The 19,543-nt window shown below is 53.8% G+C and overlaps 2 protein-coding genes across 6 annotated transcripts; one reads left to right on the forward strand and one right to left on the reverse strand.

The window, feature by feature from the left end:
* Positions 1–41: 41 nt before the first annotated feature.
* On the forward strand, positions 42–11,979 carry LOC105062891 (serine--tRNA ligase, mitochondrial). Of its 5 annotated transcripts, none has more exons than XM_074369684.1 (20): positions 47–392; positions 1,028–1,123; positions 2,577–2,606; positions 3,151–3,291; positions 3,379–3,433; positions 3,827–3,890; positions 4,131–4,236; positions 4,964–5,011; positions 5,259–5,367; positions 5,683–5,728; positions 5,812–5,899; positions 5,983–6,092; positions 6,866–6,959; positions 7,067–7,159; positions 7,279–7,344; positions 9,537–9,642; positions 9,894–9,934; positions 10,032–10,179; positions 10,519–11,021; positions 11,646–11,979. In XM_074369684.1, exons 1-20 carry the CDS (start codon positions 126–128, stop codon positions 11,733–11,735), a joined length of 2,301 nt encoding a protein of 766 aa, XP_074225785.1. In that variant the 5' UTR covers positions 47–125; the 3' UTR covers positions 11,736–11,979. The 5 variants fall into 5 exon arrangements, with proteins under 5 accessions (XP_074225787.1, XP_074225785.1, XP_074225786.1 ...); XM_074369685.1 differs by having other exon boundaries at positions 48–392; positions 10,092–10,179; XM_074369686.1 differs by lacking the exons at positions 3,827–3,890; positions 4,131–4,236 and having other exon boundaries at positions 42–392; positions 5,263–5,367.
* A 71-nt stretch (positions 11,980–12,050) lies between these two features.
* Positions 12,051–19,511, reverse strand: NFKBIB (NFKB inhibitor beta). Its single transcript, XM_010947214.3, has 6 exons — positions 19,250–19,511; positions 14,590–14,695; positions 14,174–14,507; positions 13,321–13,409; positions 12,965–13,228; positions 12,051–12,195 (listed from the first exon to the last, which is right to left on the reverse strand). The coding sequence occupies exons 1-6, from the start codon at positions 19,426–19,428 to the stop codon at positions 12,100–12,102; spliced, it is 1,068 nt and encodes a 355-aa protein (XP_010945516.1). The 5' UTR covers positions 19,429–19,511; the 3' UTR covers positions 12,051–12,099.
* Between the last annotated feature and the right edge of the window lie 32 nt (positions 19,512–19,543).

Consider the following 19,543-nt stretch of genomic DNA (forward strand, 5'->3'; position numbering starts at 1 on the left):
TAGAAGGGGATCACCCCCTTCCAGGGTCTGATTGGCTCTTTCCGAGCACAATAGCGGCTTTGCAACTGGTCTAAACGCGTAGTGGGCGGGACGAAGGGTGCGTAACTCTTTGTCCCCCTTCCAAGATGGCTGCATCCGTAGTGCGGCGCTTGTGTCTTCTGGTGGCTGGTCGAGGCCTGCAGCTCCGGGGAGGCTGCACCTGCAACCAGAGCCCAAGGAGGAGTTTCGCTACGGAGAGAAGAGACCGGAACCTCCTGTACGAGCACGCGCGCGAAGGCTACAGCGCGCTCCCTCAGCTAGACATGGAGCCGTTGTGCGCATACCCGGAAGAGGCCGCGCGCGCCCTGGAGCACCGGAAGGGGGAGCTACGGGCAGAAGATCTGCCCGCTATCGTGAGTGCGCTTGCGCCGGCCGGCGGTCGCGGGGTCGGGTAGCTTTGCCTATTGGCTGGTTGCTTCACCAACAGAGTAGGCTTGTAAGATACTCTTCAGCAGGGGGCGGGCTTACCGCAGGAATTTTTGCTCCTTCCCAGGTTTACCAATGCGTTGTCCTTGACACCCATGTACGTGCCCGTTATCCACGGAGTGCTAAGGCCGTAGTGTCTAGAAACCCATAATGCTCCTGTTCCATAAAGTTTGCTGGGTACCCATTCTGCGCTGGGATCTGCCAATGTCCTATGTCCTTCAACCTCATGCCAGGCGTACCCTAAGGCCACAAAGGAAAACGGGGAACAGGCATGTGAATCAGAGGTGAGGGGGGCCTCTTGCCTTTGGAGAGTGAGAGGTGGAGTTCTGCACCTACCCCACAGGTAGCAGGCAGGTAAATTGTGTTATTTAATGAATGAATGTTCTACTGAACAGATATTTAGGGAGCGTCTATATTATGTTCCAGGTGGCCTCTGGTGGCTGGTTGAAAATAAGGCAGTGAATAGTAATAATAGTAGTAGGGGGCAGTAGGGTGAGGCTCCAGCCAGAAGATGTAGGGGACAGTGGCCACCTCATACCTTTCCTCTGGTGTCTACCCCCAGATCTCTACGTGGCAGGAGCTGAGGCAGCTGCGGGAGCAGATCCGGAGCCTGGAGGAGGAGAAGGGGGCTGTGACTGAGGCAGTGCGGGCCTTGCTGGTGAACAGGGGTCCTGGGGTGGGAGGGGTTGGCGGTGGGATGCCCCTGGCTGCAGGTAACAGGAAACCCAATTTCAGGAATTTGAAGGATGGGGACGCTTATTATCTCACAAAACAAGCCATTCAGGGTCCCCTCCAGCATCCCCAGCCCTGGTTCTTTCCCTCTGTCTCCACCTGGGACTTCACTGTGCTGACCTGTTTCCCCTCTTGCAGTTCTAAGGTGGCTGCTGTGGTTCGCCATCTCTTGGCATGACTGCTGGAGACAGAAAAGGAAACTTATTCAGCTTGAGTGCCTTTTCCAAGAGCAGGGAGACCTTTCCTGAGGCATCCAGCACAGTCCCCTCATGTCTCATGGGCTCAGACGCCCCACACCCACACCAGTCAAGGGCAGGAGGCAGGGCCCGTGTTCCCTGAAATACAGGAGGGTGAACTGAATCAGAGGTCTTAGGTTAGAAGGAGGAAAGAGGGCAGACGGTCTGGAGTTGGACAGCCAACTGCTTTTGCCACAGAGGGCTGACAGACAATCGTCCTCATCCCCTCAGACGTTTATACAGCCGTCACTGTGTGCCAGGCGCTGTTCCAGGTGCCCTCCTTACTCTCAGGCTCACAGCTCTGTAAGGAACAGTACCGACCCGGATCTACAGCCGAGGAAACTGAGGCCTCAGGACGTTAAAACATGCCTAAGTCTCACAGCTGGGAAGTAGGAGAGGTGGGGTTTGCACCCAGACATTTGGGCTGCTTTTCACCACTCTGCCCGAAGGCCTCCCCCCACCCCCTAATTACACCTCCCAGTGACCTACTGTGTCTTGCCAGGCCCTAGGCTACACACATCACAGGCGGGCAGGCGGCAAAAACAACAGAATTGATCACAGTGAATGTTCAGTGAGCACTGGCTCATCTTCTCGGGGAAGCCATGCAGCAGCCCTGCTGGGGAGCTCCTATTATCAGCGCATTTCACAGACTGGGATACTGAGGCTCAGAGAAAGGAAGAGGTTTGCCTAAGGGCACACAGCCAGTAGACACCCAACATTCAAACCCAGATCTGTCTGATTCCCTCTGGTACTCAGGACCGTAGAAGGTTCCAAGTATCAGAGGTCCTTGGTCTCAGGCGTCCAAATACTTGCTCAGACTTTACCTTTCCCGGCCTCAGTTTTCTCATCTACAAAACGGGGATCACAGTGATGCCAACCTCATGGAGTGATGAAGAAATAGGATGAGTGAGAGCCTTCTGCACGGGGCCAGGCAGGATATTTGGAGCTGCAGGCGTGATTATCTTATCTCCTGTTAGCTTTGCTGACAGAGAAACTGAGGCACAGAGTGGAAGAGGGTCTAGCCAGGTGCTGGCAGAGCAAGGAATTCAGATCCCCTGGCCGTGACCTTTCATCCTTCCTTTTTCTCCCCCATCTCACCCCAACTTCATCAACCTAATCACCCTTCATTCTCTTTTCCACCAGGTGAATCAGGACAACAGTCAAGTGGAGCAGGTACTACAGGGAGTTGATATCCTGTCCCAGTGGGGGGTGGGCAGTGAGGATACCATATCAGTCATGAATTCTCCATTGTATGTGGTAGAAAACATAGCTCAAATAGGATTAAGGAAAAAAACAACAGGCTCTATTGATTCATGAAACTAAAAATACTGGCTTCAGGTACAGCTGGATCTAGGTGCTAGCTTCATATTTGGTTCTTCTTATTCCCAGACCAGCTTTCTCCCATTGGGAGAAGGGCAGGCAGGGTTTGGTGCAGAGAGAACCGTTCACATAAGTTCGGCTTGGGTCTTCTGCCTGTGTTTGAGCCAATCACGATGGCCAAGGCAAGGGAATTATCTAGGAGGCCAGGCCAGACACATATCCCCATGGACATGCCACATGGTGATAAGGGGAGGTTCCCAAAAGGAAATTCAGTATGTTGAGCCAAAAGAAGAAGCAGTGAACATCCACCCCAAAGGCTGTGGTAGCCAGGATCAAGGTCAAACTGGCCGAGGGAACCCACTCTCTCCTGAGCTGAGCGCACTTGCCCCACTCCCAGGACCCGCAATATCAGAGTCTGCGGGCACACGGCCGGGAGATCCGGAAGCAGCTCACGCTCCTGTACCCCAAGGAGGCCCAGCTTGAGGAGCAGTTCTACCTGCGGGCGCTGAGGCTGCCCAACCAAACCCACCCAGATGTGGTGAGTGCCGTGCTGGGCGGCCGGGGAGGCCAGGAGCCCGCCTAGTGCCACCTTCGCGGTGACGCCCGGCCCACTGTCTCCCTGCAGCCCGTCGGGGATGAGAGCCAGGCCCGAGTGCTCCATGTAGTCGGAGACAAGCCAGGTGGGCCATAGCTCAGGTGCCAGGGGGGTGGAGGGGAGGGGAAGGGTGCAGGCTGGGGTCTGGACAGAAGCTGGAGCCCAGAGAGCTCCTAGTGCTGCAGGAGGCGGCCTGGCTGGGCTTTAGCTGTCTCTGCAGGCAGTTCTCAGTTTTCATTCTCTCTCCCCTCACCTCATCCCCTCATCAGGCTTTCTTACTTGTCTTTGTGTATGTGTGTGTGTGTGTTTCATGGGCATGTGCAACCACACACTTGTAAGTATCTGTCTCTTCCTCTCCCCTCTCTACCTCCCTGTATCTACTCTCTCTCCTTTCTTTGTCTCTCTAATCCTCTTCCTCTCTGTCCCTGTTCCCTGTCTCTCTCTCCCTCTTACCCTGTTGCTTTCCATCCACGTACAGCTTTCTCTTTCCAACCCCGGGGCCACCTGGAAATAGCCGAGAAACTCGACATCATCCGTCAGAAGTGAGCCCCCCTCCTGGCCCCCACTGCCCAGCCCCCCACCCCCACCCCAACAGCTGGCTGCCGGCTCTGCCTCACCGGGCTCTGCATGGGATATGGAACTGCCAAGACCTCGCCCGGCATGAATGTTTGATGCCTGGCCCCTCGCCTGGCAGCTGGGCCTCTGCCCTGGGGTGCTTGGGTCTCCCCTCCCCCCACCAGTCCTGGCCCACGTGCCCTACCCTGTCTTCCCCTGTCTCTCAGGCGTCTGTCCCATGTGTCTGGCCACCGCTCCTATTACCTGCGAGGGGCTGGGGCCCTCCTGCAGCACGGCCTGGTCAACTTCACACTCAACAAGCTCATCCTCCGGGTATGGGCCAGGATTGGAGGGCTGCCTGGTGGGGGTGGCATGGAAGCTGCGCTCTGAAGGCTCAAGGTGGAGAGGAGGGGGTGACCTCCACTCCAGTCACTGTTTTCAGAGCTTTACATGTATTATTGGCATATTGAATTCTTAGGGCGATTTTCTGAGCTGAGTGCTGTTATTACCTCTTTTAGGGATGGAGACATTGAGGCCTGGAGAAGGGAGTATCTAGCCAGGGTCTCCCAGCTAGTATGTGGAGCTGGCCCTGGAGCCTGAGTTTGTAACCACCGTCTCTCACTGTCTGCCTGCGGTGTAGAGGGAGTGTTGGGGAAATACAGCATCTGTTGAAACTGGAGGGGTGGACAAGGGCCAGATGCACGTGACATTGTCCATGGTGAGGGACACAGGCATTTCCTGAGGGCACTGGGGAGCTACAGGCAGCTTTCAGCAGGGGAGGGACATGTTCAGATCTATACTTTGGATCTACACCTCTGGCTGCCTGTAGTATGTGTGAGTGAGGAAACCATGAAGAACCAGCAGAGAGGGCCCCAGTGACAGGGACACCAGGACTCTGGGGCCAGCTCCAAGCCCACTACTTGGGCCTGCCTCAATTTCCTGGGAAGTGAAATGGACTTTGGAGTGACAAGGGGGAGCCAGCATCCTTTCTTCAGGCCTGAGCTTGGGATCCGGTGGGGGTCCTGGCTGTTTTCTTTACCCCTTCCCTCCTTCCTCACAGGGCTTCACCCCCATGACAGTGCCAGACCTTCTGCGAGGAGCCGTGTTTGTGAGTGAGGATTCTGTTCCCCACGTCCCGCTGTTTGTCAGGCCCCAGTCTGGGGGCCTCACACAGGGACACCAGGCTGTCTTCCCTTAGGAAACTGCCCTGGGGCTGGGTTGAGGGAGTCAGGCCATAATAGGGAGCCTAGGGTGATTCCAGAGGCTTCCAGGGGAGGAGCAGGGGTTGTGACTGCAAAATGGGGGCCACCAAAGTTACCTGCCCTCTGACCTCTGTGGCCTGGCCTCTTCCCCAGGAAGGCTGTGGGATGACACCAAATGCCAACCCATCCCAAATTTATAACATCGACCCCTCCCGCTTTGAGGACCTCAACCTGGCTGGGACAGCAGAAGTAGGGCTTGCAGGTGAGTGCCTACCTGGGGGCAAGACCCGGGTGAGGATACCTCCAGTGTCTGCAGAGCAGGATGGATTGGAAGGGGACAGCCAGAGCATCCTGGGAGATGACAGCTCCCTGCCCAGGATAACTCAGCGACCCCAGGGCCAACATGTACAGTTGTGTAGGTTGTTTACTGCACAACAGTACAGTGAGGATCCAGCCATATATCCTGACATGAGGTGTGTCCACCAGAGGGGATACCTTTTCTAATTCTCACAAAGGTTTCCTGTGGATGGATGATGGCCCTGGCTGACCCATCTTGTCTCCCTCTGCTTGTCCCCAGGCTACTTCATGGACCACTCTGTGGCCTTCAGGGACCTGCCAATCAGGTGATGCCCAGTTCCTTTAGACCTTGTCCCCACTTGTGACATTCCCTCTCCCCTCACTGACCCCACCTACCCCATCCCCGCAGGATGGTCTGTTCTAGTACCTGCTACCGGGCGGAAACAGACACAGGGAAGGAGCCGTGGGGGCTGTATCGAGTGCACCACTTCACCAAGGTCAGTGTAGCTAGGACTACGGAGGGGGTGGTCACCCCAGCAGCCTAGGGCCTTCTGACTCCTGTGCCCTCGTCCTGCCCCAGGTGGAGATGTTTGGGGTGACAGGCCCTGGGCTGGAGCAGAGCTCACAGCTGCTGGAGGAGTTCCTGTCCCTTCAGATGGAGATATTGACAGAGCTGGGCTTGCACTTCCGGTGTGGAGAGGGGTTGGGGTGGAGGCTGAGGTGGGTGGTGATGGGGAGGGAGGCGGGAAGGAGTGAAGGTTGGCTAAGTGCTCTCCCATCTTGCAAATCCTCACCACCTCCTCTCCCTCTGACGTCTTTTGCCTGTGTTGGGTAGACAGACATTCCTTATATAACCCTGTCAATCTGTAAAATGCTGTGTGAGGTTATAATGGCAGTGTATGCGGCACAGCGTACTCCAGCGTCAAGACCAGGCCCCTTCCCTCCTGTTGCTCCCGGTCCCTAGCGTGCTGCCTCAGCTGTCTGGTCCAAGATGGCTTTTCACCATCCAGTGGGAAGGGGAAGTGGGGGGAGCACACCCCTTCCCTTTAAGGGATGACTGGACGTCGCAAGTCCCTCCTCTCTCACCATCAGTCACACGTAGCTTTAAAGACAGGCTGAGAAATGAGGATTTTTTTCTGGGTGACCCATTACAAAATCCTGGGGGCACACTTGTTATAGAAGGAAGAAAGGCAGTGGTGAACAGCCCGGATACTCCACCATGTGCCCTTCCTCCCCACCTCCATCAACCTCTTCTCTGCCTCCCCCTCCTCATACCCGCCTCTCCATCACCACCTCCTGCCTCACCTCCCCCTTTGCCACTATCATCTCTTTATCTCCCATTTTCCTCTTTTTGGCCACCTCCTTCTCCATCGCCTCCATTTCCTCCTCTTCCTCCCCCTCACTCCTCCTCCTCCAACACCTCTCACCCGCTGCCCTTCACCATGTCTTCCTCCTGGGCGCAGGGTCCTGGACATGCCCACTCAGGAACTGGGCCTGCCCGCCTACCGCAAGTTCGACATTGAGGCCTGGATGCCAGGCCGTGGCCGCTTTGGCGAGGTGAGCCCCCACCGTCCAGCCCACCCCAGTGGGGCCGTGGGGTGGGAAAGAGGATGACCCTGCCCCCCACGGCCCATCCTCTCAGCCCTCCCCACCCCCATGCCCAGGTCACCAGTGCTTCCAACTGCACAGACTTCCAGAGCCGCCGTCTCCACATCATGTTCCAGACGGAGGCTGGGGAGCTGCAGTTCGCCCACACGGTCAGCCCGCACACCTTCGCCCACCCTCCCCAGTGCCCCCCCTCCCCGAGACCCACCACCTCAGCCCCTCCCCAGGCTGGACCGACTGGTGCCTGGGTCTGAGCAGGTACCTCTTCCAGGTGAATGCCACGGCCTGTGCTGTCCCCCGCGTCCTCATCGCGCTCCTGGAGAGCAATCAGCAAAAGGTGCGGGGGTGGGAGGATGGCCCCCAGAGAGGTGGAGGCTGGAGGGCTGGGCAGGGCAGTGGCCTGAGGCCTGTTCTCTCCCCAGGACGGCTCGGTGCTCGTGCCCCCTGCCCTCCAGCCCTACCTCGGCACCGATCAGATCACGACCCCCACCCACGTGCCTCTCCAGTATATCGGCCCCAACCAGCCCCAGAAGCCCAGGCTCCCGGGCCATCCTGCCTCCCGCTGAGGACTCATCCTCATTGACCACCAGGGTTGTCGCTGCTTCCTGGAGTTTGGGGGCCCCTGGACCCCAGGGTCCACCTCTTCTACTTCCCTTCTTCCCCAGGATCAGTCAGACTCTTGTCGTTGGGGGTCCCAGCCTGCACTAGGATACAGGATGTCTGGGGACTCAGAAGTTCTAGGGATGGGGGAAAAAGAGGGAGAGGAGGCCTCCATTCCTCCTTCCTTCTTCTCTCCCTCAGAGAAAGGCCCCAATAAACGGTCAGAACAAAGGCCTTTGTGGATCTGTGAGCAAGGGAGATGGTGTGGCCAGCTTGCGGGGATGCTGGGCATTTGGTCAGAGTGCTGAGTCATCCAGGGGTATGTAGCTGCAGGGATCATGCTGGAAGTGTCCCGCACCCCCCAGAGCATGTAGAGGGGAGCTTGGGGGCCACCGAGGGAACTGAGAGGATGCCAAGTCCTCTCCCCTTACTCTGGGACAAGTGGAACCTCGTGCTGACCCCAGTGTCAACCGCACATCTCGGTCCCCAACTCCAAGTAAGGATCTGGTAGGCAGCCCAAACTTGGTGACACCAGAAGTTGGTCTTCCCCAGGTGTGCCCATCTCAGTCCATGGTACTGCTTTCCCAGCTCCTCGGGCCGCAGCCCTGCCAGTCATCCTCAGCTCTTACATCCACATCTAGTCCTTCAGCAAACCCTGGCAGCTCCTCCTTCAGAATATTTCCAGAACCTGCCTTTGCTCTCTCGTCCCCGGCCTCTCCCCAGTCCTGTCCATCATTATCTCCCATTTGGAGTTGTGGCAAACTCTCCCTACTCCCTGTCCCCCCACAAAGTGAGAGGGACCCTGTGGACACCTGTCCCCCCTCCCCTGCTCAGAGCCATCCTGTGGCTCCACCTCACTCAGGGGAAGAGACATAGTTGTCACCATGGGCCACAGGGCCCCACGTGACCTGCCTCCTGCCTTCATCTTCAACCCACCTCTCTGTCGTCCTCTGACCACCCAGCAACCTGCCTTGCTGTCCTAGCACTCAAACTCAGATCTTTGCACTTGCTAGTCCCCTCCCTGGCTACTCTTCCCCCAGATCTTGTGTGATTGTCTCCATCTTATCACTCAGGCCTTAGCCCAAATGTCATCTCCTCAGGGAGGACTTCCCCACCACCCTGGCCAAAGTGAAAACCCCAGCACTCAGTATCTCCACTGCTGCGCTCATGCAATGCACCACAGACGATTCCTCCTTCCCCACGTAACGGGTCTTTACTTGAGTATTATCTGCCTCCCGCTTCTCAGATGTCCATTCCGAGAGGCCAGGGAAGTTTGCCTATAGCCCAGGGTGAGGAAGAGGACTGGGCATACGATGGGTACTCAGTAAAAATGACTGGAATGAAGGTGCTCAGATCTGTGCAGTTCCCAGTGCCGGGGTGCTGCCTAAATTAACTTAGACACAAGTTAATTTATTCAATCCTCACCATCAAGCTGTGGAGTAAGTTGTCACCAGCTCTTTTTCACAAATAAGGAACAGGTCTTAAGATTAAGCAGTTGTCCCAGGGCTGCACAGCTGGTAATGGTGGAGCTGGGACTCAGGTGGAGCCCAGCTACAACCCTGAGGAAGTAGATTTATGAAACCCATTTTCCAGATGAGAAAACTGGGGCCAAGGAAGGGAAGGAGTTGCCTGAGGTTAGTCTGTAAGTGGCTGCCTCTGAATTCTAACCCAGATCCGCCTCCCAGTGGGGTGTTAAGCATATCAAACCCTGGTTTCTCTGGGAAGAGAAGCCCCCACCCAACATGCTGGAGCCCAGGGTCTGGAAGCTGGAGGACTGGGGGATGGGGCATGAATAATTTAAGGGTCTCTGGCAGGTTGCTGCCCCACAGCTGTTTCCCTGCCGCGGGCAGGGAGGGGGTGGCAGTGATGTCACTTCCTCTCCCCTGTGGGGCCACTGGGGCGATGGGTTATAAGGAGCTGCCGCCCCAGCCCGCACAGCGCCAAGGACCCTGGTCCGGACACCCCACCATGCAGCGCCACAGGCCCACCTCCATGCTGCTGCTGCCTTCCCTGCTAGTGCTGCTGCTCAGGGCAGGTGAGCGCCAGAAACCAGGGCGACTTCAGCAGCCAGCCTGGGGAGCAGGGACTCGTGTGACCAGGGGCAGGGATGGTGCACCCAGCGCGGTCAGACTAGAGACTTCATGGGCCAAGTGTCCAGGTGGAGATGATGCAGCTGGGCTGGGGAAGGGGACGTACCCACAGGTCCCTGGACGACCTCGGAGCTGGAGTCAGCACCGGGGACAGCGCCCGGGGTCTGAGCCCAGCACCCATGTCCTTCTTCCACAGCCACCGCAGCTCCCCTGGCACCAAGACCCTCCAAGGAGGAGGTGAGGAATGTGGCCCCCTTGCCCAGCCTCATCTCCCTGGGGCCCTGGCCCTCTCTGCCGAGCTCCCTCCATGATCCTTGTCTCTCCTCCAAACCAGCTGCTCTCATTCTCCCCATCTGCCCTGCCCTCAACCTCCCCTCTGACCCTTCACCCCCAGCTGACCCGCTGTCTGGCAGAGGTGGTCACAGAAGTGCTGATGCTGGGCCAGGCCAACCGAGGCCCCTGCACGGCTCTCCTCCACAAAGGTAAGGAGGGCCCAGGCCCCCTCCTAGGAGCAGCCACCCCACCAGGGTTTGGCCCAGGGCTGCCTGGAGGAAGGGGTGTCCTCTTCTCATCCTGGAGCCCCATCATCTGGGCTGGCACGGCACTGCCCAGTGTGTCCAGAGAGAAGGAGCCCGCCCCCCCCAGCCCCACCCTTGGGGCTCCCTGCAGAGGTACAGGATAGGGACGGAGACTGTCTCCTGGCACCTGGCCCTCCTCTCCCAGTTTTGGGCAGTCCCCCTGTAGGAACTCGGGCAGGCCCCAGAACTTTCCAGGTCTGCTTCCTGATTGGCTGCACAGAGAACATCCTTTCTTTCCACTAGAAATGTGTGAGACAGAGCCCTACGGCTGTGGGCCCGCCGAGGAGAAAGGCCTGCTGGTTGGGGATTTTAAAAAGCAAGAGGCTGCGAAAACAAGGTCCAGCCAGGAGGTGAGGGACGAGGAAGAGGACAAGGCAGCAGAAAGGACCCACAAGTCCGAGTTGCACAAACAGGCCATCCGCGAGCAGCTCCACAGCCAGCTCTGCCAGGAGGAGGAGGAGGAGAAGAGGAGGGGGCCTGTGGAGACCTTTGAGGGCCTGTGGAAGCAGCATCGAGGAGGTGGCGGGGGCCCCGGGAAGCAAGTGGCAGAGCAGACCAGTGACGAGGAGACAGCTCAGTTCGAGGCAGAGGAGAAGGGGGTGCAGGTGCTGGGCGGGGGCCGCAGCCTGTGGCAGGGGGCTGAGGCGGGTGAAGGAGAGAGGCACGAGGACTCTCCGCACCGCCACCATCTCCACCAGCCAGCAGCTGAGCCCAAGCAGGAGAAGGAAGAGGCTTGGGACAGGGAGGTGAGTGGAGGAGGCAGTGGGGGAGTGGGGTGGACCAGACGCCAGTGGACTTAGTACCAAACAGCTACCAGTGTTGGGCCATAAACAGCAAGGCCCACCCCGAATGGGTCATTGTGACCAGGACTGACACCAGGACTAGGCAGCAACATCTAAGCAGGGTCTCTACTTGACCAGGGTGGCCCCTGTTACTGCACAGAAGCGTCCGAGTTAGCCACCATTGCTAGTCTGTAACCAGCAAGTTGGCCACTGTGAAGAGAGGCTACTGTGAAGAGAGGCTGCTGTGCCTGGTTCACTGGGATACAGGTGGACACCATTGCTGGGCCATGGAAAGTAAAGATGTCACCGTGATAGGTGGCAGTTACTAAAGTGGCCATCACTTCACGAATGGGTGGAGGCATCCAAGTTGAGCACCTTGGCTAGTCCTCCATCTGCTGCTGTTGGCCGGGGCAGACACCATGGGTCATGTTAGCTGACCTAACTCTTTCAGGCTTGTGGCAACCAGTATGGTCACCATCACAGCCCATGATGGCTAGGATGACCACAGTTGGCTGCCACTGTGGGCGACCACTGAGGTGGCCCACTTTTGAGGGTGGGTGCTGAGCACAACATTTCTGACCCCACCAGGAGCATGATGTGGAGCGGCTGGAGCATGTGAGAGATGAGCTGAAGAAGGCAACGGAGATGCTGGGCGAAGAGCTCAGGAGGGAGGGCTGACCCCGGACCTCAGGTCCTCCTTCCCGACACACCCTACGGCTCAGGCCTGTTGACCCCCAACACAACACCCCCCCACAACCTGGCGCCTGACTCTGCTCCCCAATCTGCCTGAGAGGGGAGAAGGGTGTGCCTTGGAACCAGGCCTTGAGGGGCCAAGTCTGAGCTCAGACTGACTCAGGAAACAGCCCTGACACCGTCTAACCCACTCCAACCCTCCCGAGTGAATAAAGCACGAAGAAAACCACTGGGGCTTACTGCGCAGCACTTGAGTTTGGAGGGACGGGAGCTCAGGAGTAATCTCGATCTACACACTGGTTGTCAGAACTGGGATTTTATTAAACTGGAAACTCTATTAACAATTAAGTCAGATGGGGTCGTCAGGGAGTGGTTTTGAGGCTGGGGTGGGAGGTAGCTGGTTTGGCCTCCGGCCACTGTGGACCACGATGTCGTCGTATTCATCCTGGGGGCAGAAGGGGCCAGGCAGAGGGGCTCAGGTGGCTGCCACCTTGCCCACTGCCCAAGTTCTTCCACCTACCCTGAGAACTGGCTGTTGCCTTGAAGCCCGAGTTCCTCGCTCCTGCTTCAACCTCGCTACTCCTAGTTCTCAAACCACCACTTTCAAGGTCGCCTGCGTTCTCCCAGCACTACTGCCTGGGCCCCAGCCCTGCTGCCTCTCCAGTCCTTCAGCCACCGAGGTCTCCCCCTCCACCCCTTCCCCCAGCCTTTCCCACTTTCCTCAACCCCCACCGCTCAACGTCAGCCCCTGCCCACGGCAGTGTCTCTGCTGCCCGGGTCTCCAGGGAAACCTCCTCACCGCAGGCTCAGGTCTTTCCCCGCTGCTGCCAGTGTTCAAATCACTGCTGCCCAAGGTCATATTCCCGCAGCCTGAGTTCTCCAACTCTTGTTCTCCAAAACAACTCCCCTTGCTGCCGCCTGCTGCTGCCCGTGCTTCCCAACCACTACAACCGAGGTGTTTTCTCTACCTCTGCCTGAGTTCTCCCTCTGCCGTTGTCTTAATTTCTCAACCACCACTGCCTGGGTTCTCCCCGCCACCCCTGTCTAGGTCTCCCTTGGCCGCTGCCTGATACCACTTGCACTGCTGCCTGAGTTCTCTAATCACAGCAGCCCAATATCAGTACCATTTCTTTAATTTCTCTTTTCCCCCTTCCCACCTGCCCATTTACCCTGACCCCCCCAGCTGGGCCTCCCCGTCTGTCCTCCTGACTCACGCCCTCGTCCCCGCTGTCACTGTCGCTGTCGCTACTGCTGCTGCAGGGGCCGGGCTTATCCTCGTCCTCGGGCTCAGGGGCTCCATGTGCCCGGAGGAGGCGGGCAAGGATGGGGTTGGGCCGAAGCGTGGCGCTGCCGAGTGGGGTGCGGCCACCATACATGCGGGCAGCAGGGTCGGCACCGGCCTTCAGGAGAAGCTCTAGCACATCAGCTGCTTGGGCCTCCACTGCCAAGTGCAAGGGGCTTCGGCCACACGTGGGCTCCTGAGGAGTGCAGCAGAGAGGTCAGAGAAGACCCCGCCCCAATCTGGGGGACACCGCCCACCCTGCCACACCTTCTCCCTGGAGTGCCTCACCGGTTTGTTGAGGTCAGCTCCGGCCTCTCGGAGCAGTCGGACCATCTCTGCATCTTTGTGGATGACGGCCACATGGAGTGGGGTGTGGCCTGAGGACAGAGTGACTAATGTCAGATGACAGGGGTGAGGGGCCTGGGCCCCCAGTGCCACGATCCTGGGGATGGGCCTTGTGGCCTCAGGGTGATGGAGTTTGGGGTCTGGCTCCTGAATTCCTAGGTATATCCAGGAGGCCCCCGAATCCCAAATGCCTAAGTCTCAGGCAGTGCCAGGGCTGGGTCGTGGGATGTTTGGGGCCTATGAGTGAAGAGCCGGAGGGCTGTGGACAAGATGCCTGGATCTTGGGCCAGGAGACCTGAGTCTCTGGTCTCACTTTACATAGAACCAGAACCCCAAATTCCTGGGTCCTGAGTAGCTGAAGGGCCTGTACCTTAGGGGGTGGGGTGGGCCCTGAACACTGCGCCCTGGATGACGTCAGTTCCTTTGTGGTGTGGCCTGGTCCCAAGTAGTTGGGCTTAGAGATGAGGGAGCTGAGACTCATATGCCAGGGTCCTGGGTAGACAGGGTCTTTTTCCCCAGGAGGCCTGGCTGAGGAGGGCTGTCCCTGAACCCCAATGTCAATCTCTGGGAACCCAGGCTGCCAGAGTCTCATAGAGGTCCTGGGCCTTGAATTCCCTCATCCTGGGTGAGCTGGGACCTGTGGTTCTCAGTAATCTGGGGCCTGAGCAGGAGTCCTTGGTCCTGCTGCCTGGGTCCCTGGGGCCTTGGTGTTATTTCCTAAGGGCTTTGAGCCCAGAGCCAGGTGCTTTCGCCCTGCCTGGGAGCCCGGCCCTTCCCCGTGACTGAGGACCCTCACCCTCATAGTTTTCAGCCTCCAGCTGCAACTTCCAGTCCTCTTCACTCTCATCCTCTTCCTTCTCCAAGTCAGGTTCAGAGTACAAGGCAACAGGGCTATGGTTGGCGTCAGGAGTATGGTCAGAGCCCTGGGTGAGGTAGGTGTTGGGGACTCCCCTGGGGCGCTGGGGGCGAGGCTGGAGCAGCACGCGAGCACAGGCATGTGACCCGACGCGGCAGGCCAGGTGCAGTGCCGTGTGTCCCCCACGCTCTGCCACCAGTAACCCGGCACCTGCCATGTACAACTTCTCCACTGTGGATGCCTCCCCCAGGATGGCTGCCAGATGCAGGGCTGTCTGTAGGAGCAGAAGGCAGGGGTTAGGGGGTCACACTGAGAATCCTGGCTCCCAAGCCCAACACCGTCCACAGGCGGCTCACCTGGCCCAGGTCATTCTGCAGATCCAAGTACTCAGTGCCAGCCGCAAAGCCTAGGAGGAAATCCAGGAAGGGCTCATGCTGATGAATTACCGCCAAGTGCAATGCCCTGAGGACAAGGACAGCAGTCAGAAGACAGCAGTCAAGTACTCTTACATGTATTCATTCAACAAACGTGGAGCACCTACTGTGTACTAGGCATTATGAGCACAGTTCTAGAACCCATTGTCAGGAGTCTGGAGGGTCTGGTCAGAGTTAATTCAGCAAATTTGTTTAATTAATGCTTATTAAGTAGGACTTCTACTTCCTCCCAAGATGAAGTAACATGGACCAGATTTCACTCCCATCTGAATCCACCAAAAACTCAGACAAAATACAGTATGTGAAACAACAGTTCTCAAGTTACTAGATGTCATGCAATGAATGACAGTGACCCTGAAGGACAGGCAGCAAGCTCGCTGGGCCCTTCATTGACTGCCACAGTTTACTGTCTTGAGAGTTTCCAAGCCATGATGCAGAGAGGGAGAACCCAGGCAGATTGCCTGAGGTGAGGAGACAGAGTTGAGTCTTGGGAGAGCAGAGCAGCTGGAGTCACAGGACAGGGAACCAGAGAGGAGAGAGCTGCACAGGAAGAGACCCTGGAGATTAACAGAGGGGCCTCCGGAGTATTAAGGAGAATACTGGTCAGTGCATGAGTGTAAGGAAACCACCCTAGCCTGGGGGAATACCATCCAAAAGGATTAGAGAGAGAAGCCCCAGTGCTCTTACAGGGCGAGGACTAGAAAAACCCCTACTTCACAGGATAATGGGTAGAATACTCAGAAAGGACTTGCCTCAGCAGTGGGAATAATAAGCTCTAGATCAGGTGGGTGCTCAGGACCCACCTAACAAATCATAAAAGCAAAACCCGAAAGGATCAAACTACTTACGAGTAATTTAACTGCACCCCAGAACAACACTCAAGCATATTTATAGGAATACCAAACTAGCCAACCTAACAAGGTAAAAACCCACAATGTCTGGCATCTAATCAAAGACTATCATGCATGCAGAGAAACAGGAAAACATGATCCATAATGAGAATAATCAATCAATTGACAATGACCTAGATGGTAGAATTATAAATCAAGGACATTAAAACAGTTCATTACAACTGTATCTCATACGTTCAACAAGTAGAGACATAGATGATAAAAGGAAAAGACTCAAACTGAACTCCTAGAAATAAAAACTACAACACGTGAAATGAAAAATACACTGGATGGGATTAACAACAGATGAGACACTGCAGAAGAAAAGATTAATGAACCTGAAGACTTCACCATAGCAACTATCCAGAACAAAACACAAAGAGAATATTTTAAAATGGAAAGGACACCAGTTAGCTATTGGACAACTTCGAGCAGCCTAATATCTTTGTAACTAAAGTTCCTAAAGGAGGAGAGGGATAGAAAAAATATTTGAAGAAATCATGTCTGGAAATTTTTCCAAATTTGATGAAAACTATAAACCCACGGCTCCAAGAAGCTCAATGACTCTCAAGAATGAGAAATATGAAAAAAAAACTACACCAAGGCTCATCATAAAAAATCTGTTCAAAGCCAACAATGAAGGTGAATTTATTGTCTTTAATAAATTAAATTATTGTCTGTTCAAAGTAGCCAGAGGAAAAGACACCTTAAGTACAGTGAAATAAAAATAAGGAGGACAGCAGACTTCACACAGGAAATAATCCAAGAGAACACAATGGAGCAACAACTTAAAAGTACTCAAAGATGGACCATCAATTTAAGAGTTCTTTAACCCAGCAAAAATATCCTTCAAAAACAAAGACAAAATAAAGATGCTTTCAACTATGCAATAGCCGAAGGAACTCATCACCAGCAGACCCACATCACAAGAAATGTTCAAGGAAACCTGTGAGCAAAAGGAAAATGATATCAAATGGAACTATGAATCCATACAAAAGAATAAAGAACAGTGAGAATAATAACTATATGGGTAAGTACATAAGATTTTCTTTCCTGGGGGGTGGGAGATAACTCAGTGGTAGAGCACACGCTTGGCGTGCACAAGGTCTTGGGTTCAATCCCCAGTGCCTCCATTAAGGGGGAAAAAATTAAATTAAATTAAAAAGATTTTGTTTCTTACTATGTAAATCTCTTTAGAAGACAATTTTTAAAAAAGAATTGACTGCTTAAGCAAAAAAATAAGAACAATGTCTGGTGGAGTTTGTAACACATGTCAGTAAAATCTATGACCACAATAGCGTAAAGGCCAGGAAGAAACAAAAGAAAATATACTATTCTAAAGTTCTTTTACACTATAAGAAGTGGTATAATATCACTTGAAGATAGACCATAAAAAGTTAAAGTGGTGCCCTATAAGCCCTAAAGCAGGAGTCAGCAAATTTTTTTCTGTGAAAGGCCAGATAAATATTTCAGGCTTTGTGGATGATGTGGTCTCTCTTTTATCTACTCAGCTCTGCTGTCAGGATGCAAGAGCAGCCATTGGAGATATGTAAATGAGTGGGCATGGCTGGATTCCAAAAGAACTTACTTTATCGAGTCTGAAATTTGAGTTTCATATAATTTTCACTTGCCACAATATATTATTCTTCTTTTAATTTTTTCCAACCATTTACAGATGTAACAACCATTCTTAGCTCCCAGCCAGACAAAAGCAGGTAGTTGGCCAGATTTTGCCTGGAGGCCATCGTTTGCCAACCTCTGTCTTTCAGAGCAACCACTAAAATAAAAAACAAGGGGGAGGGTATAGCTCAGTGGTAAAGTATATGTCTAGCATGCAGGAAGTCCTGGGTTCAATCCCCAGTACCTCCATTAAAAAAAAGAAGTAAATCAATAAATAAACCTAATCACCTCCTCCTTTCAAAAAAAATTTAAAAGGATTCAAGTTATACAATGTTCTCTGTCCATAATGGAATTAAATTTAAAAACCAGTGAAAGGAAGATATCTGGAATATCTGGAAACTAAATAACATACTTCTGAATAATCCACCAGCCAAAGAAGAAATCAAAAGACAAGTTATTTTTATTGTTGTGGGGGAGGCAATTAGGTTTATTTTTTATTTATTTAATTATTTAATTAATTATTTATTTAATGGAGATACTGGGGAATGAACCCAGGACCTTGTGCATGCTAAGTAAGCATGTGTTCGACCGCCGAGCTATACCCTCCCCATTCTCTTTTCTTTTGGCTGCTTGGGGGGGGGGGGGTCTGGTTTATTTATTTACTTATTTAAATGGCAGTACTGGGGATTGAGGTACCCAGGACCTCATGCATGCTAAGCATACACTCTACCACCCCCTCAAAAGAGAAATTAAGAGGTACACTGGATTAAGTGAAAATAAAAACACAGCACTTCAGCACATCATACTGCTAAAGCACTACTCCAGGAAATCTATAGCTTGAAACACCTAAACTAGAAAAAATAGAAAAGGTCTCAAATCAAATGACCTCTGCTTCCACCTGAAGAAACTAGAAAAAGAAGAAAAAATCAAACCCAAAGTAAGCAGAAGGAAATAATGAAAGAACAGAGATCAACAAAACAGAAGGCAAAAAAATTTTCTAAATTAAAGATAAAAAACAAAAAACAAAAACACCAATAGAGAAAATAAATGAAACCACAGCTGACTCTTTGAGACCAGTGTTTCTTGAGCGCCTCCTATGGGTCAGGGACAGTTCGGTCACTGGGGATACGGCAGTAAACACCACACAAAAACCCCAGGTACATTCCCTCACTTGGGTCTTTACAACATTGTTCCTTCTACCTGGAATGCTCTCCCCAGACCATCTACTTGTCTCACTTTTTTGCTTTATTTTTCTCAAAAGAACTTACTCTCTTCTGACATACCATTTTTCTGTCTTTCTTAATTTTTTTTTCATTTTCTGTCTTTGTTTCTTCCTGTCTTTTCTTCTCTCTCTTACTTTGTGTCTATGTATCTTTCTGTTTCTTTCTTTCCTTCTCTCTCTTCCTTTTTTTACCTCCCGCCCTTCCTCCATTTCTTTCTGTCTGTCTTTCTGTCTATAAAACCCCTCTAGAATGTATGCTCCACAGGGCCTAAGTTTTTGTGTTTTCTCCACTGCCTTATCACCAGCATCTAAAACAGGGCCTGGAACGTTGTAGATGTTGGGTAAATATTTATTTAACAGATGACTCCCTGCTGTCACGAAGTTTATATTTTCTCTTTGAATGTAAGATTTGAAGATTAGCGTTCAGAAAGTGGGATCTTAGAGTCAAAAACCAAGTATTAATTTCGGAAATCAACATCTAAGGAGCTAAGGATCAAAGATCATATTTGGAAGTTAAACGTCAGGAAGAGCCTGCCTGAACCACTGTCCTAACAGAGGTCTCAGGATTGGGGTCAGGAAGTTCAGATCGAGTTTTGGATGTGGCATCCATCAATGGATGTGGAACAATGAGAACCAGAGTTCCACAAAAGAAGGTCAGAAATTATTGGGTTAGGATCAAAACTAGATAGGAAATTGGTTTTATCAAAGGTTAGACTTGGGTTAGAGGTCAGGAAGTCAAGCATTGGAAGACAGATTTAGAAGTGAGAGGTTGGGAAGTCAGGATCCGAGATTAATAGGGAATCAGATGTGGGATCCTAGGGCCCGGCTTGGCCGACTAAGGTTCACTCACGTGTCGCCATCCTCAGTGACGAAGCCGAAGACGAGGGGCGCCCACGACAGCCCCGGGCCCAGCTCCGCGCCTAGTCCCGGTCCTCCGGGGGCCGCTGCATCCGGACCCAGAGAGCCCAGACCGCTGTCGCACCATTCGTCGGCGTCCGCAGCTTTCCCCAAGCACGCGACCCCGGCCATGGCCCCCGAAGCCTCAGGGGCCCCCAGCGGCTGCCCGCCTGTCTGGGCTCTGCCTGGAATTCCGGCACTTCCGCCCTGCGGGGAATTCCCCAACACTCCCCCCTGACTCATCCAA

The sequence above is a fragment of the Camelus bactrianus genome, chromosome 9, assembly GCF_048773025.1.
Source record: "Camelus bactrianus isolate YW-2024 breed Bactrian camel chromosome 9, ASM4877302v1, whole genome shotgun sequence".
Classification (NCBI taxonomy): Eukaryota; Metazoa; Chordata; class Mammalia; order Artiodactyla; family Camelidae; genus Camelus; species Camelus bactrianus.